General features: G+C 57.4%; 2 protein-coding genes and 1 long non-coding RNA gene across 8 annotated transcripts in view; 1 reads left to right on the forward strand and 2 right to left on the reverse strand.

Annotated features, from left to right (window-relative positions):
* LOC144735832 (uncharacterized) overlaps positions 1–21,139 on the forward strand; it is a 64,044-nt gene that overhangs the window by 21,922 nt on the left and 20,983 nt on the right. The window contains exons 1-2 of one of the 5 annotated variants that reach the window (XM_078618370.1): positions 9,744–13,285; positions 19,635–20,451. The exons of 1 other annotated variant lie outside the window; for it this stretch is intronic. Coding sequence is in view for 1 of the 4 variants with exons in the window: in XM_078618368.1 (XP_078474494.1) it covers positions 13,624–13,882 (259 nt within the window). In the remaining 3 variants the exon portion in view is untranslated. 3 more of the 5 variants (XM_078618371.1, XM_078618369.1, XM_078618368.1) reach the window with 3 other exon arrangements.
* On the reverse strand, positions 2,597–7,744 carry LOC144735809 (uncharacterized). The gene is made up of 2 exons (XM_078618330.1): positions 6,110–7,744; positions 2,597–5,422 (listed from the first exon to the last, which is right to left on the reverse strand). Exon 1 carries the CDS (start codon positions 7,742–7,744, stop codon positions 6,143–6,145), a length of 1,602 nt encoding a protein of 533 aa, XP_078474456.1. The 3' UTR covers positions 2,597–5,422; positions 6,110–6,142.
* Positions 7,780–9,515, reverse strand: LOC144735762 (uncharacterized). Of its 2 annotated transcripts, none has more exons than XR_013588684.1 (2): positions 8,819–9,515; positions 7,780–8,556 (listed from the first exon to the last, which is right to left on the reverse strand). It is a non-coding gene; the product is annotated as an uncharacterized LOC144735762 (long non-coding RNA). The 2 variants fall into 2 exon arrangements; XR_013588683.1 differs by having other exon boundaries at positions 8,770–9,515.

The raw sequence follows: 21,139 nt of genomic DNA on the forward strand, positions 1-21,139 counted from the left end.
AAAAAGGACTCGCCTTGTGGGCAGTGACGTCGCAACAATCCCGTCGGGTGGTGGAGGGTCCACGAAAAATAATGGTTGGCATTAAAACCACCGCCGCCGCCACCGCTACGTTTCCCAACTCAAACTCAGACACACTCGTTGTAGTTTAACACCTAGCAGTAGTAGGAGGAGGCTTTCGCGACCAATCTCATCCGTAATTCAGGATTTTTGGGTTAGAGCGCGTAACTATATAAATGTGTCGTTAAACCCGCCACCGTCCGACACAGCCAACTAGTGAGGTTTGTCACGTCAACAACGCGTGCCAATTCGTTACCACTTCAGCACCACCGCTTGTGCGTTGGAGATTAAACCCAGAACAATTCCAGTACGAATGTTGTGGGTTTACTCTCCAACACACCGGTGTGCTGAACTAGTAATGAATTGGCACGTGTTGTTTACGTGGCAAACCTCACTAATTGTCTGTGTCGGGCGGTGACGGGTTTAACGACACATTTTACATTCACGCCGATTTAACCCGTAACAAAACCTCTGTTGTGGACTCATCGTAGCGACGGCTACAGAAACCTGCGTTTTAAGTTTAAAACCCGCACGACCCGTAATGTGCGTATTTTGGGTCAAATTGCGTGAGTAAAGTTCCAGCGTCGCGTACGTATTGTTGCTGTCGTCGTCGTACGCCCGACGACCTGGCCGCACGAGTGAAGACGTCACGCGAACCAACGTGGCCATCGCAGCGGCGAGCGCTCCGGCAACGCCGCCGCTGCGATGCCGGGGAGCGAGCCACCGTGCCGGCAGCGCGGCGCCATCGGGGGGCTCCCGCCGGAGTTGTGCGGCGCCGTCGGGGGGTGGAGGAGGGCCCGACGACACGGCGTGAGCATCGCACTCGCGTGGCCATCAGGGGTGTGTTGTCTACGTTTGTTGTTGTTGTTGTTGTGCGTGTTGTGTAGATTGCGGAGCGACCCGAGTTCCTTTCTCACGGCCACCAACTACCAGTGGCGATTGTCTGAACCGGTCCTGGGCCTCCCCTAGGTCGACTCAGCCTCAAATGAGTACCCGGTGCGGTGTGTGAACATTGCCACTGGGGAGACCAAGGCGGCCGGGCGTGGCGCTGGCCACCCACCCCGTCGTGTGCCGTCCCGGCCTTCGTAGGTGGTGCTCGCACCGATGAAGGCCGGCACCGCACTTGCCCCGACGGTTTGTTGAGGCTATGGTGGGGGGGGATCTTTGTCTTTGGTGTACGTGCGGTGTGTTGTGACGTGAATCGCATCGATCTCGAGAGCCACACGGTTCAATGTCTGAATCACCGTGGGTGGCATAGGCGCACGCAGCATGTGAGCACACACTTCCGGCGCCGTGGTGTCGTAATCCGTCCAGATCAAGGCCGACTGAGTCCGCAGGACTCATTCTCACGAGGGTCCTGCACCGGATTGTTTGACCTGTTCCTTTTAAATGGAAACTCCCCCCCCCAACCCCCGCTGGTATTCCTGATGAACATAAAACAATGCCAAAGGGGCCGGTACCTGGCTAAATACACAGGGGCCGCATTCGTGAAAGATACATGCAATAGCCTGCATGTCCACAAGCGCGCGTGTGTGCATCTGTACACGTGTGTGTGCATCTGTACACGTGTGTGTGCATCTGTACACGCGTGTGTGCATCTGTACACGCGTGTGTGCATCTGTACGCGCGTGTGTGCATCTGTACGCGCGTGTGTGCATCTGTACGCGCGTGTGTGCATCTGTACGCGCGTGTGTGCATCTGTACGCGTGTGTGTGCATCTGTACGCGCGTGTGTGCATCTGTACGCGCGTGTGTGCATCTGTACGCGCGTGTGTGCATCTGTACGCGCGTGTGTGCATCTGTACGCGCGTGTGTGCATCTGTACGCGCGTGTGTGCATCTGTACGCGCGTGTGTGCATCTGTACGCGCGTGTGTGTGCATCTGTACGCGCGTGTGTGTGCATCTGTACACGTGTGTGTGCATCTGTACACGCGTGTGTGCATCTGTACACGTGTGTGTGCATCTGTACACGCGTGTGTGCATCTGTACACGCGTGTGTGCATCTGTACGCGTGTGTGCGTCTCTGTGACCGTGGTGACGCGGGGAGCGGCGGTGCAGCGGTCGGCGCGCCGCGCTGTGAACCCGCATGTCCGAGTTCGAGCCCCGCTCACAGCCGCCAACAACGGTGACCAATATCTGAACCGGTCTTGGGCGTCCACTAGGTCGACTCAGACTAAAACGAGTACCTGCTTTGGTGTGTGAACATCGCCACTCGGGAGACAAAGGCGGCCGGGCGTGGTGCTGGCCACCCACCCCCTCGTGTGCCACAGTGCCGGCCTTCATAGGCGCTACTCGCTAACGGCACTTGTCCCAACAGTCCGTTAAAGGCTACACGGGAGATCTTTATCTTTGTTGTATATGTGTATGTATCGTACACAATACTGCGGGCGTGTGTTTGTGTGTGTATTAACACGCTTGCGCATGTTCTGCCCTTTTATTTGAGTCTAGCAGCTGATAGAACCTGATCAAGGAAGGCATGTGGGAAATGTGTGTGTGGGAGGGCTGAGTCATCAGATTAATATCACGGAAAAACTTAGCACTTAAAAAACATTTTTCATTTTAATGCATTTCCCCTCTCCACTTTGTGTACAGGCATGTGTCGAATGCTTGTGTGTGAGCGAGCACGCGTGTTTGTTTTTCCTCTAAGTGCACCTAGCCTGGCACTAAACAACCGCCTTCCATCGCCGCCACTCCCCCAGCGATTGACCCCTTTCACTTTTGTGGGAGTTGATGAACTACGAATTCAGGAAGGCTGGGTTCAACCCCTGCCTGTGACTGGTATCGCCACGGCCAATAGGACGGGTTGCATATCTGAACTTGGTCTGGACCTCCACGAGGTTAACTCAGCCCAAAAACGATTATAGCACCCCAAAGGGACGTGCCTCATTATCTCGATAGATCTCCAAAGCTAAGCGGGGCTGGCCTGGCTAGTGCTGGATTGGCCAACTGCCTGGGAGAATACCCAAGGATGCTTGGGTTGCGAGCTGGCGCAGGAGATGGCCGGACAAGGAATGGATTCTTGAATCCACCTGTGCGGAGCGTTGAGCGTGACCCCCTTATTCGCGATGCGAGAGTTTGTCCTGCGTCTTGCCGGGGGGCCTCGTGAGAGCTGAGCGCTGAGACTCGCTTGAGGGCTTCCCGGACGAATTAATGGGACGAGAGTCACGAGATCCGACGCGCCCAAATGGGCTCTCACCTGCTCAAGCGAAGGGACGTCGGCACGCAAAGTCGACACTTTAAATGTACGGCGAACGTCGCCGGAAGCTCTTACCGTGCGCCTGGCACGAACTCTTACCACGTGTTGGGCCATTTATTTCTGTGCATTTTTCGTAATCGTTACTTAACCTAACCGGGACCGAGACACGTACAGGCCCGACTTCCTCTTTCAGACGGCGACACGCTTCCCAACACTGTTGAAATCGGAGCGAAATTACGCAGAAAAGTCTCATCGAGCGCAGATGCACATCGAGCGGGGAGACGGCGCCGTCTGTACGGAACTGGTCGAGTCACAGCGGGAACAGGAGAATGGGCCGCGAGTCGAGCACAGGACGCGTGCGCTCCTCTTTACACGCGGGAGGCGGGGTGGCGACACAAAGCATTGCGCTGTCTGCGATTCGTGTGTACCTCCCACGCAATGCTGCCTCGCGGTGAAATTGTGTCCACAAGTGGGCCGTGTGTGTGTGTGTGTTCGTGTGTTCAGTGTGCGGGGAGCAGCGGTCGTGTAGCGGGTTGGCGCGCTACGCTACGACCCAAGTTCGATTCCCGCTCACCGCCACCGCCAGTGACGATTATCTGAACCGGTCCGGGGCCTTCCCCTTGGTCGACTCGGCCTCAAATGAGGGCCTGGTGCGGTGTGTAAGCGGGCGGGCGGGCGTGGTGCTGGCCACCCTCCCCTGTGTGCCGTGCCGGCCTTCATCGGTGCTCGCTCACAGCACTTGCCCCCACAGTCCATTACAAGCAATGTGTGGGGGGGGGGGGGTCTTTGTGTTGTGGAAGTTGAAACTCCCAGTGGGTGACGTCTAAAATGTCCGGATTGTAAGATGAGGAACGTGCGGGTGTGTGTGTGTGTGCGGGTGTGTGTGCGTGGATCTGTACGCGTGTGTCCGGGTGTGTGCATGTGTATGTACGTGATAGCAGTGTAGCAGTTGGCACGTTGCGCTACTGAACCCGGCGACCCGAGTTCAATTACCGCTCACTGCCAACACCAGTAACGATTATCTAAACCGGTCATGGACCTCTCCTAGGTCGACTCAGCCTCAAATGAGTACCTGGCGTGGTGTGTAAGCATCCCCACTAGGAAGACAAAGGCGACCGGGCGTGGTGCTGGCCACCCCACCCCTCGTGTGCCGTGCCGGCCTTCATCGGTGCTGCTCGCTAATAGCACTTGCCCCAAACAGTCCGTGAAGGCTAGATGGGGGATCTTTGTTTTGAGATGATGGCAGTGGGTCAGCAGTCACTGAGTCCTGCAGGGACAATTTTTTCCCATCAGTGTCAACAACTCAGCTCCCAGAGGATGCGTTTGTGAATCAATGTCTTGAGACCGGGTCTCAGGATCAGTGTCTGGAGTTGAGACCGGGTCTCATGGTCAGTGTCTGGAGTTGAGACCAGGTCTCAGGGTCTCAGAGTCTAGAGTAGAGACCGGGTCTCAGGGTCTCAGAGTCTAGAGTAGAGACCGGGTCTCAGGGTCAGTGTCTGGAGTAGAGACTGGGTCTCATGGTCAGTGTCTATAGTTGAGACCAGGTCTCAGGGTCTCAGAGTCTAGAGTAGAGACCGGGTCTCAGGGACTCAGTGTCTAGAGTAGAGACCGGGTCTCAGTGTCTAGAGTAGAGACCAGGTCTCAGGGTCTCAGAGTCTAGAGTAGAGACCAGGTCTCAGGGTCTCAGAGTCTAGAGTAGAGACCGGGTCTCAGTGTCTAGAGTAGAGACCGGGTCTCAGGGTCAGAGTCTAGAGTAGAGACCAGGTCTCAGGGTCAGAGTCTAGAGTTGAGACCGGGTCTCAGGGTCAGAGTCTAGAGTTGAGACCGGGTCTCAGGGTCTCAGTATCTGGAGTTGAGACCAGGTCTCATGGTCAGTGTCTGGAGTTGAGACCGGGTCTCAGGATCTGTGTCTTGAGATCAACTATCAATCACAGCTTTAAAAAAAATGTACAACCCTTGGTGAATCTACTGCTGGATGGAGACTTCTCACTGGGCCTGTCAGGGCCGGCGCAGCCTGCAGCTTGGATACCGTGCAGCAGAATGTTTCAATGTGCACGGGGAACTTTGGCGTCGTGCGTGTGCAGTCACTCGATGGTCTGCTGCTGGGCACGACGAGAGGGCTTCAGCAGGGAGGGAGTTCATGGCGGTTCTCCTCTTCCTCTTCCTCCTCCTATACAGTTGAATGGGCGCAGACAACAGCGGGTTTACTGTGCGGGCCGTAGTTTGGGTTTCATGGCCACAATCCCACTATGGTGGATCGTCTTTAATGTAACGCTTTAATTGTCTACGTCTATCTCCGTGGGTCTCTGTGGGTTTACTTCATGGGTCCGTAGTTTGGGTTGCATGGCCACAGTTGCACTACTGTGGCTTGTGTCTTTAACTTTCCATTTACGGAGGAGATGTGCGCGCAATGGCCTGGCGGCGATTCATTCATTAATTCGATGTTTTTTTTGAGTAAAAAAACCTCACCCCCACTAAAGAGGGCGGCGCAATACATCAACAGTGTTAATTAAACGAAGGTAGTCCTCCCTATAAAATCAAGACACACGTAAAAAAATATATCAACATGAAAAGCTAAAAAGAAAAAACGAGTCTTGTCGAGTTTCCTGAACTGTTTGGTGCTCGGAGCCAATCTGAAGAGAGCTCCACATCTGACGCTCCACACTCGAGAAGGCCCCTGCCACTACTGCCCAGCGTAGAATGAAACATTGTAGCGTGTCCTAAGCAGGGCCTGGCCTGGCGAGCGCAAGGTGTGTATCTACCAGACGTCTGGGGTGGGGGGGGGCAGACAGGACTGCGGGTACTGAGGATCAAGGCCGTTTCGAGCTTTTGTAAGTCGCCGCGTGCGATGGCTCACTTGGTAGACGGTGCACATCGCGGATGATTGGTTTCAAGCGCTCAAGACGGCGAAGACGTCTAAGCACGCAGGCAGCCGCATTCCCGCACCGGCCGGAGTTTTCCCGAGCCAGCACAGTCTGGGTGAACCTATCTGCACATGGCGCAGATGGGACCGGCCTGAACGATCACCGCCAGCTCCGCCACGTCTCTCTCTACCTGGTGTGGGAGCGTGCAACGTTGAACACCAACCCGGGACCCAATCGGACCCAAGCTTGGTCGACTCCAGGTCGAAGCCGGTCATAGAAGCTCGCTGGGGACAGCACCGTAGCAATAGAGTCGCCCATTGAAGGGTGCATCGCACGGACCACCTGGCGCTTGTGATGGTGACGCTCGTGATGGTGACACTCGTGATGGTGACGCTCGTGATGGTGATGCTCGTGATGGTGAAGCTCGTGATGGTGACGCTCGTGATGGTGACGCTGGTGATGGTGACGCTCGTGATGGTGGCGCTCGTGATGGTCGCGCTCGTGATGGTGGCGCTCGTGATGGTGACGCTCGTGATGGTGACGCTAGTGATGGTGGCGCTCGTGATGGTGAAGCTCGTGATGGTGACGCTCGTGATGGTGGCGCTCGTGATGGTGGCGCTCGTGATGGTGACGCTCGTGATGGTGGCGCTCGTGATGGTGAAGCTCGTGATGGTGACGCTCGTGATGGTGGCGCTCGTGATGGTGACGCTCGTGATGGTGACGCTCGTGATGGTGACGCTCGTGATGGTGGCGCTCGTGATGGTGGCGCTCGTGATGGTGAAGCTCGTGATGGTGACGCTCGTGATGGTGGCGCTCGTGATGGTGACGCTCGTGATGGTGGCGCTCGTGATGGTGACGCTCGTGATGGTGGCGCTCGTGATGGTGACGCTCGTGATGGTGACGCTCGTGATGGTGACGCTCGTGATGGTGGCGCTCGTGATGGTGGCGCTCGTGATGGTGACGCTCGTGATGGTGACGCTCGTGATGGTGACGCTCGTGATGGTGGCGCTCGTGATGGTGACGCTCGTGATGGTGGCGCTCGTGATGGTCGCGCTCGTGATGGTGACGCTCGTGATGGTGACGCTCGTGATGGTGGCGCTCGTGATGGTGGCGCTCGTGATGGTGACGCTCGTGATGGTGACGCTCGTGATGGTGACGCTCGTGATGGTGACGCTCGTGATGGTGGCGCTCGTGATGGTCGCGCTCGTGATGGTGACGCTCGTGATGGTGACGCTCGTGATGGTGGCGCTCGTGATGGTGGCGCTCGTGATGGTGACGCTCGTGATGGTGACGCTCGTGATGGTGACGCTGGTGATGGTGGCGCTCGTGATGGTGACGCTGGTGATGGTGGCGCTCGTGATGGTGGCGCTCGTGATGGTGGCGCTCGTGATGGTGGCGCTCGTGATGGTGGCGCTCGTGATGGTGGCGCTCGTGATGGTGGCGCTCGTGATGGTGGCGCTCGTGATGGTGGCGCTCGTGATGGTGGCGCTCGTGATGGTGGCGCTCGTGATGGTGGCGCTCTGGCAGCGTTGCTCCACCCTGTGTTCACCAGCGACGTTGCTCCGGGTCTGAATGAGAGAGTCTAGGATGGTGATAGCAGCAGCAGCGTGATCCCAGACGGGTAACATCGTGCGTGTGTATATATAATAACTAAATATACAAGTGAACACCACTTTGACATGTATTTCCGATGACAACAGAGGGGGGGGGGTGCATGACTGCTCGGTGTGCGGACGTTGCACTGGATATCCGGACGCGCTCCGGTGGGCAGATGCAGGCCGGGCGGCAGGCGAGGTGGCTCCTGGAATCGCGTTGAGCAAATTTTCTCCAAAAAAAAAAACAACTTCCATTTATCGTGAAATGTGATTTTTTGTTTTACTCTGCTGGCGAATTTCTTGCGAAACGCGACCTCAGATAGGGAATTGGAGGTTTTTTGTTTCGCCCAAAGTTGTGTGAGCAGCTGGCTGTGAAACTGACACACGCGCACACACACACGCGCGCACACGCACACACACACGCGCACGTGTGCACCCACGGCGTACGCACAGAGACAAAGCTCCCCTCTCACCCCTCCCAGCGTGTGAGCCCACGCAGGCTGTTCGGGCGAGCGCCGTTTTCGAGTAGCACCCACGAAGGCGAGCACGGCGCACGTGGCGGTGTTGTGGCCAGCTCCCGCGTCCCGCCTGCCCGCCTTTGTCTCCCCGGCGGTGACGGGGCGGTGCTCTTGATCGTACTGAAACGAATTGAAATCCACTGCTCCGGTCTCGCTGAATCACGCGGAGTGTTTCGCAACGTTGCAGAGCAAGCGAGCGAGCGCTCCGATCTCGAGATTAGCGCCCCGCAGCGAACAGCTCTTGGCGAAGCGGAGGGACGAGGCCGAGCGGTCAACTTGTTCACCAGGTTGAGCCCACTGCGCTGTCCGCTCTTGTTCAGAGGCAACCTGGCCACACGTGACAATAGCTCATCATCGAAGTGGCTGATCCCATCACCTTCATCACAGTGGCTGATATCATCATCATCACACGTGGGAATTTATAGCGGCAGCCAAATAATCTGAGTGTCGCGTGACGATTCTCAATGCGGAGGGGAGGGGGGGGACCCAAGAGAACAATCCACGCGACGACCGCCGCGGGGGGAGCGAGAGAGAACTCACAAACTCCAATTAAAGAACAGGAACCGCCAGGGCCCCGGATGGAACCCACCTCCCTCCTGGCGCAGCAGGCGAGGGGAGCTGCAGGCGTCTCCTCGCCGCTGCGGTGCCCACGTGGGACGGGCCCTCCGGAGCGCGCGGCGTTTCGTCGTCTTCCGGAGCCCCGTTCCTTAACACGGTTGGGGAGGGGGCAGCGGGGTGGGGGAGGTCCCCGGTAGCGTGGCCGTTCGTGAAGAACGCAGAACGGGCGACCGCTGGGAAGGGTGAAGGGTCACCGGCCTCGTCCTCCACGCTGGCCGGGCGTCTCCGTGGGGGGGGGGCGACGTCACCCACGCTTCACCCCACGACGCTTCACCCCAGCGCGACGCGGCCCCGCGGGTAATGCCCCCCACTCACGCTGGCTTGGGTGGAGCAGGGAGCGAGGGAGCGTTTTAAGAAACCTGCGCAGTTTGTTTCCACTTTGCCTCTCCGTGGAGATGGGGTTGAACGGGCGGCGTGAGCGACACCCAACCCTGGCAACGCCGGGGCGCTGTCAGGGTTGGGTGTGGGGGGGCTGGAATCAAGCAAGGGGGGCAAGAGATATGCAAAGGGAATATTCAACATTATGCAAATGAGGGCTTATTTGTGGACACGCTTTGGGGGCGTTGGGGGGCGTAGAGAGACCGGGCGATTGGTTCTCTCCCATCAAAGGGAACTTTTCCTCTCCTCGCGCCAGCGCGTGCGCCAGCGCGTGCGCCAGCGCGTGCGCCAGCGCGTGCGCCAGCGCGTGCGCCAGCGCGTGCGCCAGCGCGTGCGCCAGCGCGTGCGCCAGCGCGTGCGCCAGCGCGTGCGCCAGCGCGTGCGCCAGCGCGTGCGCCAGCGCGTGCGCCAGCGCGTGCGCCAGCGCGTGCGCCAGCGCGTGCGCCAGCGCGTGCGCCAGCGCGTGCCACCGTGCAACCCTGAACTTCTCCGCAGGCAAATCGCGGACAATTGCCGTGTTTAATTTTGGGGCGTTCGTTACAATCGCAGAAAACAATCGGCGGTGTACGAGGGATCGTGGGTGTAGAGGGCGGCTGCCCCGTGTGTCTGACGCATGCAAGCCGTGGACTTAGAAAGAAAATTGTTAGCAACTTATTTTTATTGTACCCAGGTAAGGGCCCAATGCACCTTTTTTTCCGAAGCGACCCTGGCCATCGCAAATGATAACTCGATGGAAGTGGCTTATGATCTCGTGGAAATCCATCGCAGCGGCCAAACACTCTGAACGCATGATGTTGTTTCTAAATGTGTAGGGAAAAACCGGAGGACCCAGAAAAAAATCCACGCGACCACGGGGAGAGAGAGAGACACGCAAACTCCAAATATACAGCAGCAGCAGGCGTCAGGGTCCGGGATCGAACCCACAACCTCCTGTATACCAGGCGAGGTAGATAGCATCTCCTGGCCACCGTGGGTGTGTGTGTGAGTGGGAAGACACCTTGACTTTTGACGTTGTTTTCCACTGTTTTAGCAGTGCCTCGTGTGGGTGGAAGCCACCAAGGTTATCGGTGGCACAGCCGGTTGGGAACCCGCAGACAGAGGTACCCAGATATCACCTGGGGCTGGTAGGCAGCAGTCTCTGTCGTTGTGGCTTCGTGTCAGTGACGTGACCGTGATGAACCCTCTGAGAGAGAGAGAAGAGCGACATCCAAAACTCGATAGGGGAATTTTTTTTTATGAAACGAAAACCGCAACGCGAGCGGCTGCACCGAAGTGAGTTTCACTTCTCGTGGAAAGCGGGAAAAAAATGGAATCGAAATCTGTGCCGGCGTGGATTTCTGCGGATTTCATCTCTGTTTGAGCACGAGAGCGGAAGAAACGGCGTCGCCGCCCGTGACGTCTTCCCCACGGGCCCACGGGCCGCTCCGGCCCCGACGCCTCCGGCCCCGACGCCGATCATGGCGAGGATGGGAGTCCCCGAGGTGCCACCGTTCCATCCTCGCCCGGCTGGCAGAGTAACGGCCGGCGAATTAGACCCAATCATTGGACGCGTCCCATTGTTCGGCGGTTAAGTTTGTGGGCGTTCATTTATCACCCGAGTGGGTTCAGCGCTTCGCGACGGCCGTGCTAGATGTGTTAAGCAAAGCACCGCTGGTAACGCACGGGTCAAGCCCTGCATCCGCGTGGGTCTCTGAGTGATGTCACAAGGGCCGTGTTCGGGACACTGCACCAGCAATGTGGAGTTTGTGGGTTCAAGCCCTGGCTCTGGGTGTCGCTCCAAGGGATTAATAATGGCCGTGTCAGAGACACTGAGCCAGCAACACCGAGATCCTAGGTCTGGCTCAGTGTCTCTTTCTCCCTGGCTACACAGTTGACACATCCGTCAAGGACCACTCTCTCAGTCTCATCAACATCACCGTCACCCCCGCCGCCTGGCTTGAGGTCTTCTCCTCTCTGCGCCACTCCTTGGCCCATCTCGGTCACCTGCCCTCTTTCTCCACCCTGCACACCACTCGTCCCACCCATCACCACCTCCTCCTCCACCCTGCACACCACTCGTCCCACCCATCACCACCTCCTCCTCCTCCCTGCACACCACTCGTCCCACCCATCACCACCTCCTCCTCCACCCTGCACACCACTCGTCTCACCCATCACCACCACCACCACCTCCTCCACCCTGCACACCACTCGTCCCACCCATCACCACCTCCTCCTCCCCCCTCCTGCCACGAGTCTTGCCACGGCATCGCCTCTCTCAGCGGCGACTCCGCCGTGGCGAAACGCTCGCTCCAGACGGCAAGTTGGTGAATACGTTGGTTGATTGTCATTGTTTACACAGGCTGAGCGCAGTTTGTTTTACTTGCGTACTTGATGGACGCTATTGTCGTAATTTGCCCTTTATTCGAGTGTGAGTAATTCCTTTGTAATTTGATCCCCCCCCCCCGCCACCACCATACGAGGACGAGGTTTTGTGTTGCTTTGACGCTAACTCTGGCCGACATCCAGAGCTGATGCCAATCGATTTGGGATAATTGCCAGCGGGAGCACACAAAGACAAAGAGACCCCGTATAGCCTGCGGCAGACCGTTGGGGCAGGGGATGGCACCGCACACGAGGGGGTGGGTGGCCAGCACCACGCCCGACCGCCTTTGTCTCCCCAGTGGCGATGTTTACACACCGCACCAGGTACTCAGCTGAGGCTGAGTCGACCTAGGGGAGGCCCAGGACCGGTTCAGATAAGTGGGAATCTAACTCTAGGTCCCAGGTTCACAGTGCAGCGCGCTGTTCGCTACGCACACACACAGACACAGCCACATAGACACACACATAGACACACACACGTAGCCACATAGACACACACACGCAGACACATAGACACACACACGCAGCCACATAGACATACACACACGTAGACACATAGACACATAGACACACACACACGCATACACACATAGACACATAGACACACACACAAAGCCACATAGCCATACACACACAGCCACATAGCCACACACACACATAGCCACACACACACACAGCTACATAGCCACACACAGCCACATAGCCACACACACACAAAGCCACATAGCCATACACACACATACTTAGCCACATACACACACGTAGCCGTTTACACACACACACAAGCACACTTAGCCACATACGCACACGCACGTGCACGCACATACCCACGCAGATGTGTGTGTGTGTGCGTGTAAATGGACACACGACCACATACACGCATACACACAAACACACTATTACCCAAACATGGGTCAACAGTGTATAACTCATACCATACACACAAACACATGTAAACACACAAATGCAAATACCCACACCAACACACACCCACGCATAAATAGCCACACAGATCAATACACACAACAACAACAACAACAGCTGCCATTCGTCACCGAGTGGCGGCGATGTCACCACGGCGCCTGTGCCAGGCTAGGTGCACCTTGGAGCCATCACTTGCAGTGTTGAAGGCTCGCTGTCGACAGGTCATGGGACAGACCCAGGGGTCTTGGGTTGACTGAGATGACTGCAAAGACACACACACACACCGACCCGCACAGACACACACACAGACACACACACGCAGACACACGCACGCAGACACACGCACGCAGACACATACACAGACACACGCAGACACACACAAAGACACACAAAGACACACGCAGACACACACACAGACACACGCACACAGACACACACATACGCAGACACACACACAGACATCCAATTCCAGATATTTCCCGAATTCGCCATGAGTTGCCCAATCGTCCCCGGGCCTTCATTGCGAAAAGGAAAGTGTGGAAATGCGGGGGGGGGGGGGTGACGCAAGACAATCGTGTTTCTCCGTGGGATACCAACCAAGTGCAGTGAGATCCAGTGTGGAGATCCAGAGTGGAGTGAGATCCAGAGTGGAGTGAGATCCAGAGTGGAGTGAGATCCAGAGTGGAGTGAGATCTAGAGTGGAGATCCGGAGTGGAGCGACATCTCGACTGTCTCTGGCCAGACCCAGGGGACGCGTTGTGGCTCTGTGCAGGTGAGTGGTGGCGTCAGCACGTCGCGTGGCTGTGCGTGGGTGCCCACAGCTCGTCTTGAGCCGCGATTGCTCCGTTGGGGGCGGAGGTGGGGGGTAATTTAATCTTCAGCTTCTGGTTTTGACGGCGATTTTACCCTCGCAGTATTTTCTATTCCTCGTGCGAGATTGCGTTTTTTAAAATATATATTTTTTCGCTCGTAGCTACGCTCTTATTTTTAATATTTGTTTTGCGTCTGTCGCTTCTTTTTGGTGGCGACCCCTGGGTCCAAACGGCTCATCCGGGTCTCCTTGCGAGTCTGCCCCGCGCCGTGCCCGTGGGGAGCGTGGTTATTTTGGCCATGCTTCACGCCGGTCGGTGCGGGTTTGCCGAAAATGCCGGGCGACGTAGACGGACGTGGGAGCGTACGAGTACGGTGCCACGGCGGATTTTATGGCTGCGCCGCGAGGCCAATAACAACAACAACAGCAGCAGCAGGAGCAGTCATATTGATCGCCACCTGTTTACCCGGAAGCCTGTCGGGAATTTCGTGGCAGGAGGGGAAGGGTGGGCAACTTGGAGTTGGCACGCAGAATGCGTGTGGCAGGAAAGTGCTGCAGGTGAGGATGGGAAGAGGCAGCGACGGAGGTTGGGACAGTTGGAGGGGCGCGGACAGGTGACCAAGCGGGCTTGGCACCCAGAGGTTGGCGACCAAGCGGGGGGGGGGGGGTAAGAGCTTTAGCCAGGTGGTGGTGGTGGTGGCACCGCGAGGTCGTCGCTGGTGACTGAGTAATCCGCCGCCAACTCGGCAAGTGAATCATTCACGAGCTCGGCGCCCCGTGGCGTTGCGCCGCTACGCATCGCCGCGCGTGCGCCGCCGCGCCGCTCCCAGCCCCGCGGCCGCCCTGGTCAATAACCGCGGTTGTACAACGGCCACGTCTCATGGCGGACGCTGCGAGAAACGGCAAATAACTTTAAATTGGGAAACACGGCGGTGGCGGCAAGTACCAGCGGCCTGCGTAGCCGCGACGCATCCGTGAGGCACGGCAGCGCCTTCACGGCAGCGCCTTCACGGTAGCGCTGGCGCCCTGGGATCAGCCGCTCGAGTACTCGTGGTGATCGGATGTGAATGGGGTGTGTGGGTGTGTAAATTGGGAACCATGGAGTTTACATTGAGATCGTCGACAGGGCCTGTGTGTACGTTGAACAACTTTAGCACCGTACGTAGCCAACCATGGCAATCGGAGGATGGCTGAGTGTGTGGGCGAGTGACTACGTGAGTGGGTGAGTGACTGTGTGAGTGGGCGAGTGACTACGTGAGTGGGCGAGTGACTACGTGAGTCTATGTATGTATGTTGGACTTCTTTCGCACCGTACGTAGCCAACCGTGCTAATCGGAGGTGCGGGGAAGGACAACAAACTAAACGTGCATGGGCTTACGTCGAGATCGAGCGCTAACACATCACCAGCATTGTTGTGATCATCGGCTTACATAGGGCCAATAGGGTTACATCAGGATCATAGATTTTCACATAACACACAGTCTACCAGAACGCAACAGCTGTGCGAAATGGTTAATGGACTCATTCAAATTGCATTGGGTCGTTTGATTGTAGCGGTCAACTTGCTCGTGCTGTTGTATGAGGATCCCGAGCTTGCAGCCGGTGTGTTGTGGACTCGTCGCGTTGCGAATCCAGGAACCCTCCAGCCTCCGCGGGGCACCAAGCCTTTGGCTCGTGCCGCTCACAGCCAGCTGCGCCACCGGTGGAAATTCCACATTCCCATGGCGGTGACCGTGCGAGAGGGCGCGTGGTGCCGGCCACAACCCCCCACGTGGGCCGCACTGAACCGTGGGGTATGGCGGGCGACGTGACGTCGACTAAACTGATTGTTATTTATTCCAGGTAAAGCCCACTGAGCTCCGTCGCTCTCTTTCAGAAGCGACCCGGACACAGACGACAGCTCAACGAAGCGGCTTGTCATCGCGTGGACATTTTATAGCAGCCAAATATTCCACTCGTCAGGGTTGTCACGTAAACAGAACGTGCCAATTCGTCACTAGTACAGCACGCCGGTGTGTTGGAGAGCCAAGCCACGACATTTACAATCTGAGTACGACGTTTCGCCAGTAATTACAACCAGCTTCATCAGGCGACAGCCAGATTTGTGGAGAAGTCCACCTGATTATACAGCAGGCGTCAGGGTCGGGATCGAACCCACGACTTCCTGTATACCAGGCGAGGTAGTTAACATCTCGTAGCCATCGTGGCGCCCCCTAATGTGGGTTATGGGGTGGGGGGTGGGAGGTGGGGGGTGGGGGTAAAAAGGGAATTGTGGGGTCCCTCCGAACGGGCGATTGGGGTTTGGGTGCGAGCGGCGATAGTGGCGAGATCAGTTAAACGTTGGGGCCTTGCAGTGTCGCGATAAAATGAACACGCGCGCACACGCACATCTGCAGCTTGGGGGAGGGGGCTGAGGGTGGGGGTCACGCAGCTCCGCAGACCCCGGCAGAAGTCGCGGAGAGATCCCCGCCCCCGCGGCGTCGCGCTCGTTGGCCGCCACGCCGCCGGGGTCGGGGTCCTCGCCGCCGCCCGCGCCCGCTACGCCCTCGTCCGCGAGCGCCAGCGGCCCGGCCGCTGCGGGCTCCAGCTGCGTTCGGTCGGATTGCCGTCGGGGGGGGGGAGGTATTGGGACGCCGGCGTTTGAACGCGTCACCTCGTTAGTAACGTCGTCGTCGTGGTTTGTTGTTCGTGCCGCGTGCCTCCCTGGAGGGCATCTGGAGGCACGGGAACGAACGACGCGTTTGAGATGATTGCTCCGTGAGGAAGCCAGAGGACAGGCCCCAAAAACACACTCCCTTGCTAAAACACTTGCCCAACCACTCGCTAGCCAAACCACTCGCTAGCCAATCCACTCGCCAGCCAAACCACTCGCTAGCCAAAACACTCGCTAGCCAAACCACTCGCTAGCCAAAACACTCGCTAGCCAAACCACCCACTCAGCCAAATATCTCTCACCCACCCATTCATTCACCCCCCCCCCCTACTGCCACCAACTGACCCACCAAACACTTACTTACTCATTCACCCACTCGGTCATCCACTCCAACCACCCCACCGCTCGCTCGCTCGCTCACAATCATCGTAATCATTGATTGCCGTCGCGATGCCGCGCCCTCTGCGCGCAGTCCGTCAGCGCATCGGCGAGCCCGAGACAATAACCCGGCAGGGGAAGTTGACTGCGGAGCAAATGGAAGCGTTGGCGAGCGACTCGGGTGGGAGACCAGGCCCATAGCAACAAAATAGGAGGACGGCGCTGAGCAGCCCCTTGTGTGCCCTGTCCGCTTCGCTCGAGCTCGGGCAGCACAAAAGGCGCGCAAACAATTATTGGCAACCGAATTTGTCATTGGGAATCCTCAAATGGTCCACGTTTGTTGTCACGGTAAACGCTTGGATTGGCGTTGGAGTGGACGCGTCACGGCGACTAGGGCCGCTGGTCGAGAACGACCACGGAGCGGCGGCCGAGGCACGGAAGGCGTCCTGGAGGAGAAGGGGCTGTGACAGTCAGCTCCCCAGTCAGCCTCCCAGTCAGCTCCCAGTCAGCTCCCCAGTCAGCTCCCCAGTCAGCTCCCCAGTCAGCTCCCCAGTCAGCTCCCCAGTCAGCTCCCCAGTCAGCTCCCAGTCAGCTCCCCAGTCAGCTCCCCAGTCAGCTCCCCAGTCAGCTCCCCAGTCAGCTCCCCAGTCAGCTCCCCAGTCAGCTCCCAGTCAGCTCCCCAGTCAGCTCCCCAGTCAGCTCCCAGTCAGCTCCCCAGTCAGCTCCCCAGTCAGCTCCCCAGTCAGCTCCCCAGTCAGCTCCCCAGTCAGCTCCCAGTCAGCTCCCAGTCAGCTCCCCAGTCAGCTCCCCAGTCAGCTCCCCAGTCAGCTCCCCAGTCAGCTCCCCAGTCAGCTCCCCAGTCAGCTCCCCAGTCAGCTCCCAGTCAGCTCCCCAGTCAGCTCCCCAGTCAGCTCCCCAGTCAGCTCCCCAGTCAGCTCCCCAGTCAGCTCCCCAGTCAGCTCCCCAGTCAGCTCCCCAGTCAGCTCCCCAGTCAGCTCCCCAGTCAGCTCCCAGTCAGCTCCCCAGTCAGCTCCCCAGTCAGCTCCCCAGTCAGCTCCCCAGTCAGCTCCCAGTCAGCTCCCAGTCAGCTCCCAGTCAGCTCCCCAGTCAGCTCCCCAGTCAGCTCCCCAGTCAGCTCCCCAGTCAGCTCCCAGTCAGCTCCCCAGTCAGCTCCCCAGTCAGCTCCCAGTCAGCTCCCCAGTCAGCTCCCAGTCGGCTCCCAGTCGGCTCCCCGTGCGTAGGGAAAGTGCCGGGGTGGAGGATCGTCGCGTCGCAGGATCGCGAGGGGCAGCGGCCGTGGTGGCTTGGGGTGGAGGCCTTCGTCCAGCAGAGGATTGACCGTGGCTTGCTGCTGCTGGTGGTGAGGTGGGGAGCGGCAGCGTAGCGGTCGATCGCTGTAACGTAGACCTGCCTGCGCGGGGCTTGCCTGGGTGGCAATGTATAATTGTGTTACTTTACCGCAATCGGTAAAACATTTACATCTTGCACTTTTTTAAAAAAAAGTCTGGCACGCGTTCCCTCGGAGTCAGCGCCCGCGAGTGAGCGGGGCCTTAACCTCGCTGCATTCCAAGTTCCCGCTGGCACCAGCGGAGGCGGAGACGGTGGCGCTGCGTCCGGGACGTCGCGAGCACTGAATGCAGCAGTCTCTCGGTTAACGGGTGTTTTAAATCCGCTCCACGAAAACTACTGTCAACCGAAATAACTGCTCATCGAATATAGGAATTATCCGTTCAAATCATTAATCCGTGACATAAAGAGACCTCATAAATGGGCGTTGCTGATTGGCTGAGGGCATGGCTCAGCCCCACCTATGAGCGCTCGGATTGGCTGAAATTGACGCCCCGCGTGCATAACGTCAACACGGCGCGAAACCACGGGCTCCTACGGGAGGCGAAACGTTAACCGAAAAACCGTGAACCGAGGGCCTGCTGTAATCTGTGGGTGCTGAGGAGGTGCACCTGGACCCAGGGTCCGCGGGCCCTGCGGGCTCCGCCGCCATCGTCGGGCCGGGCCTGGGGTCGGCAGCCTGCTGCCTCCAGAATAAAAACCAATTTACTTCAATCGCTCCGTTACAGTCTGCGGCACAGGCGCCCCCCCCCCCAGTGCGTTCCTAGAAACCCCGACGACGACATCGTCTTCCCCCCCCTCCACAGGCGCGACGTTACCGCCTCTCGGTGTTCAACGAAATGTACGGCGGTCCAAACCCCATTGTGTGAAAATCTATGGGACCATTTTCCAGTATATAAAAAAAAAAGCATTAGCATTGTTAAAGAATTACTAAAGGGGGGGGGGGGAGGGCGGGAAATACTAAACCGACGCAGTTGATTCTATGACCTATTTCGATTTAAAGCTTTCGTGACTGCAGGGATTCATCTTCTTGGTTCTTTCGGTAAAGTCACGTAGAAGGGAAACAATAAAATAATAAAAATAAAACATAATAAAATAATTATCACGACGTTTCGGCCACAAAGCAAGCAGCCGTCCTCAGGTGAAGAACAGGTCTGTCAGACACTGTCTTCCCGACAGACCTGTTCTTCACCTGAGGACGGCTGCTTGCGTTGTGGCCGAAACGTCGTGAGAATTATTTTATTATGTTTTATTTTTATTATTTCTATCACCTATGTTGTTTAAGTCAGAATGTGTGTTGTCAGAATCTGCTGCAAAGCCCACTGCTGTGTGTGTGTCTGTGCACAAGTAGATCCATGCGTGTGATGGGCTCTCTTGTCTCTTGAAAGGTTGCCGACTCCTGGGTTAGGCCTATTAGGCAAGGTTAGGACTATGGCGAGGGTCAGTGCTGTAGGACTATGAGTAGGGTCAGTGTTGTAGGGCTATGGGTAGGGTCAGTGTTGTAGGGCTATGGGTAGGGTTAGTGTTGTAGGGCTATGGGTAGGGTCAGTGTTGTAGGGCTATGGGTAGGGTTAGTGTTGTAGGGCTATGGGTAGGGTCAGTGTTGTAGGACTATGGGTAGGGTTAGTGTTGTAGGGCTATGAGTAGGGTCAGTGTTGTAGGACTATGGGGTAGGGTTAGTGTTGTAGGGCTATGAGTAGGGTCTGTTGTAGGACTATGGGTAGGGTTAGTGTTGTAGGGCTATGGGTAGGGTCAGTGTTGTAGGGCTATGGGTAGGGTCAGTGTTGTAGGACTATGGGTAGGGTTAGTGTTGTAGGGCTATGGGTAGGGTCAGTGTTGTAGGGCTATGGTTAAGGATATGGCTGGGGTTAGGTGTAGTGGTAGGGTTAGATAATGTTTTCGTTATGGCATAGGAACGTGGAATTTCCACAGCTATCTCAAGGCTTGACGGATTCCCCTCCCGTCGCTGCCGCTGACCGTGTAACGCCGGTGATCGTGGCCCGAGTCGGGAGGCGTTCCCCACGCGCCTTGCCGGAGAGAGAACGTGTTCGAGCGGGGCGCCTTGCCGGAGAGAGAACGTGTTCGAGCGGGGCGGTAGTCGAGCCAAGCCGCGTTGGTGTCGTGCGGCCACGGTGACATCTCAAGGGATCAGCATCAAGGAGTGGCAGGCGCGGGAGACCTGGGTCAGGCGCGATATTTTCTCGGAGGATTTTTTTTTGTGTCGCACCAAACTGAGTGACGAGAACCACCTTGGATCGAGGGGAAGCACCCACGGTTTACCCCACCGCGCACGTGACCTGCCGGTCGACCGTTGTCCACCCCTTCGCGCCGCCGGGTGGACAGAGGCGGCGGTGGGTCGTGGAGGGATTCCAGAACCTCGCCCCCCACCGTGTCGATGGAGTCGAGCCGGCGACCTCCGGATCGCGAGTTCGGTGCGGTGGAAAGCCGCCCCCCTGGCTTGACATTCACCCACAATGACAAGATTGAACCACGTTGCCGTCTCTTTTAGCCGAACCCTCCTGGTTGACCAGGACACCCGGGGGCAACCGGGCCGAGACCCTCTGGGGAACCCGCGTGTGCAACCATCGCGGCAGGTGAAACCCGGATTCAAACCCAGCCTCTCGGCGGCGGCGGCGGCGCTCTAACCCCCGGGTCACCCTCGGCCGGCGTCTTCATTTAGGAGGCTGCTTCTTTTCAGACCACGCAGCTGGCCTGGAACGCGGAAGGTCGGGAGAGAGGGATTCTCGGCGTGAGTTGGCAGTTTGTTGCGCGCGCGCGTGTGTGTGCGTGTGTGTGTGCGCGTGTGTGTGTGTGTGTGCGTGTGTGCTCGCACGCACACACACACACACACGTGGCCACAAAAAACACACGGTCATCCCAACTCGGATGTCCCAAGGTGGGGTCACGGCTGACTGATTAACTTGCCTCTATAATCGAACTCGGGAGACAAAGTCACCGGGGCTGTCTGCCCAAACAAACTATCAGAAGTATGTTTTGTTTTTCCAGGTGAGGGCCCACTGAGCTGTATCGCCATCACAAATGATAGCTGAACACAGTGGCTCGTCAGTACGTGGGAATGTATAGCAGCAGCCAAATAACTCCAAAATGCTTGACGTCGATTCTAAATGTGGAGGGAAAAAATGGAGGACCCGGAGGAAAAATCCACGCGGCCACGGGGAGACCGGGCAAAATACAAATATACAGCAGCAGCAGCAGGCGTCAGGGTCGGAATCGAACCCACGACCTCCTGCGTACCAGGCGAGGTAGTCAACATCTCACCACTCGTGACACCCCACATCGTGAGGAGGATAAGAAGGAGATAAAAATATCTCACAATATCACCAGAGGGGTGTCATCACGATTAAACGTCTCGATTAGGCAACAGACAGAACAATCTTGCGACGTCCCAGGAAGAGTTCTCTAGAAAGTTCTCGGGG

Source organism: Lampetra planeri, chromosome 57 (assembly GCF_965212315.1).
Source record: "Lampetra planeri chromosome 57, kcLamPlan1.2.h2, whole genome shotgun sequence".
Taxonomy (NCBI): domain Eukaryota; kingdom Metazoa; phylum Chordata; class Hyperoartia; order Petromyzontiformes; family Petromyzontidae; genus Lampetra; species Lampetra planeri.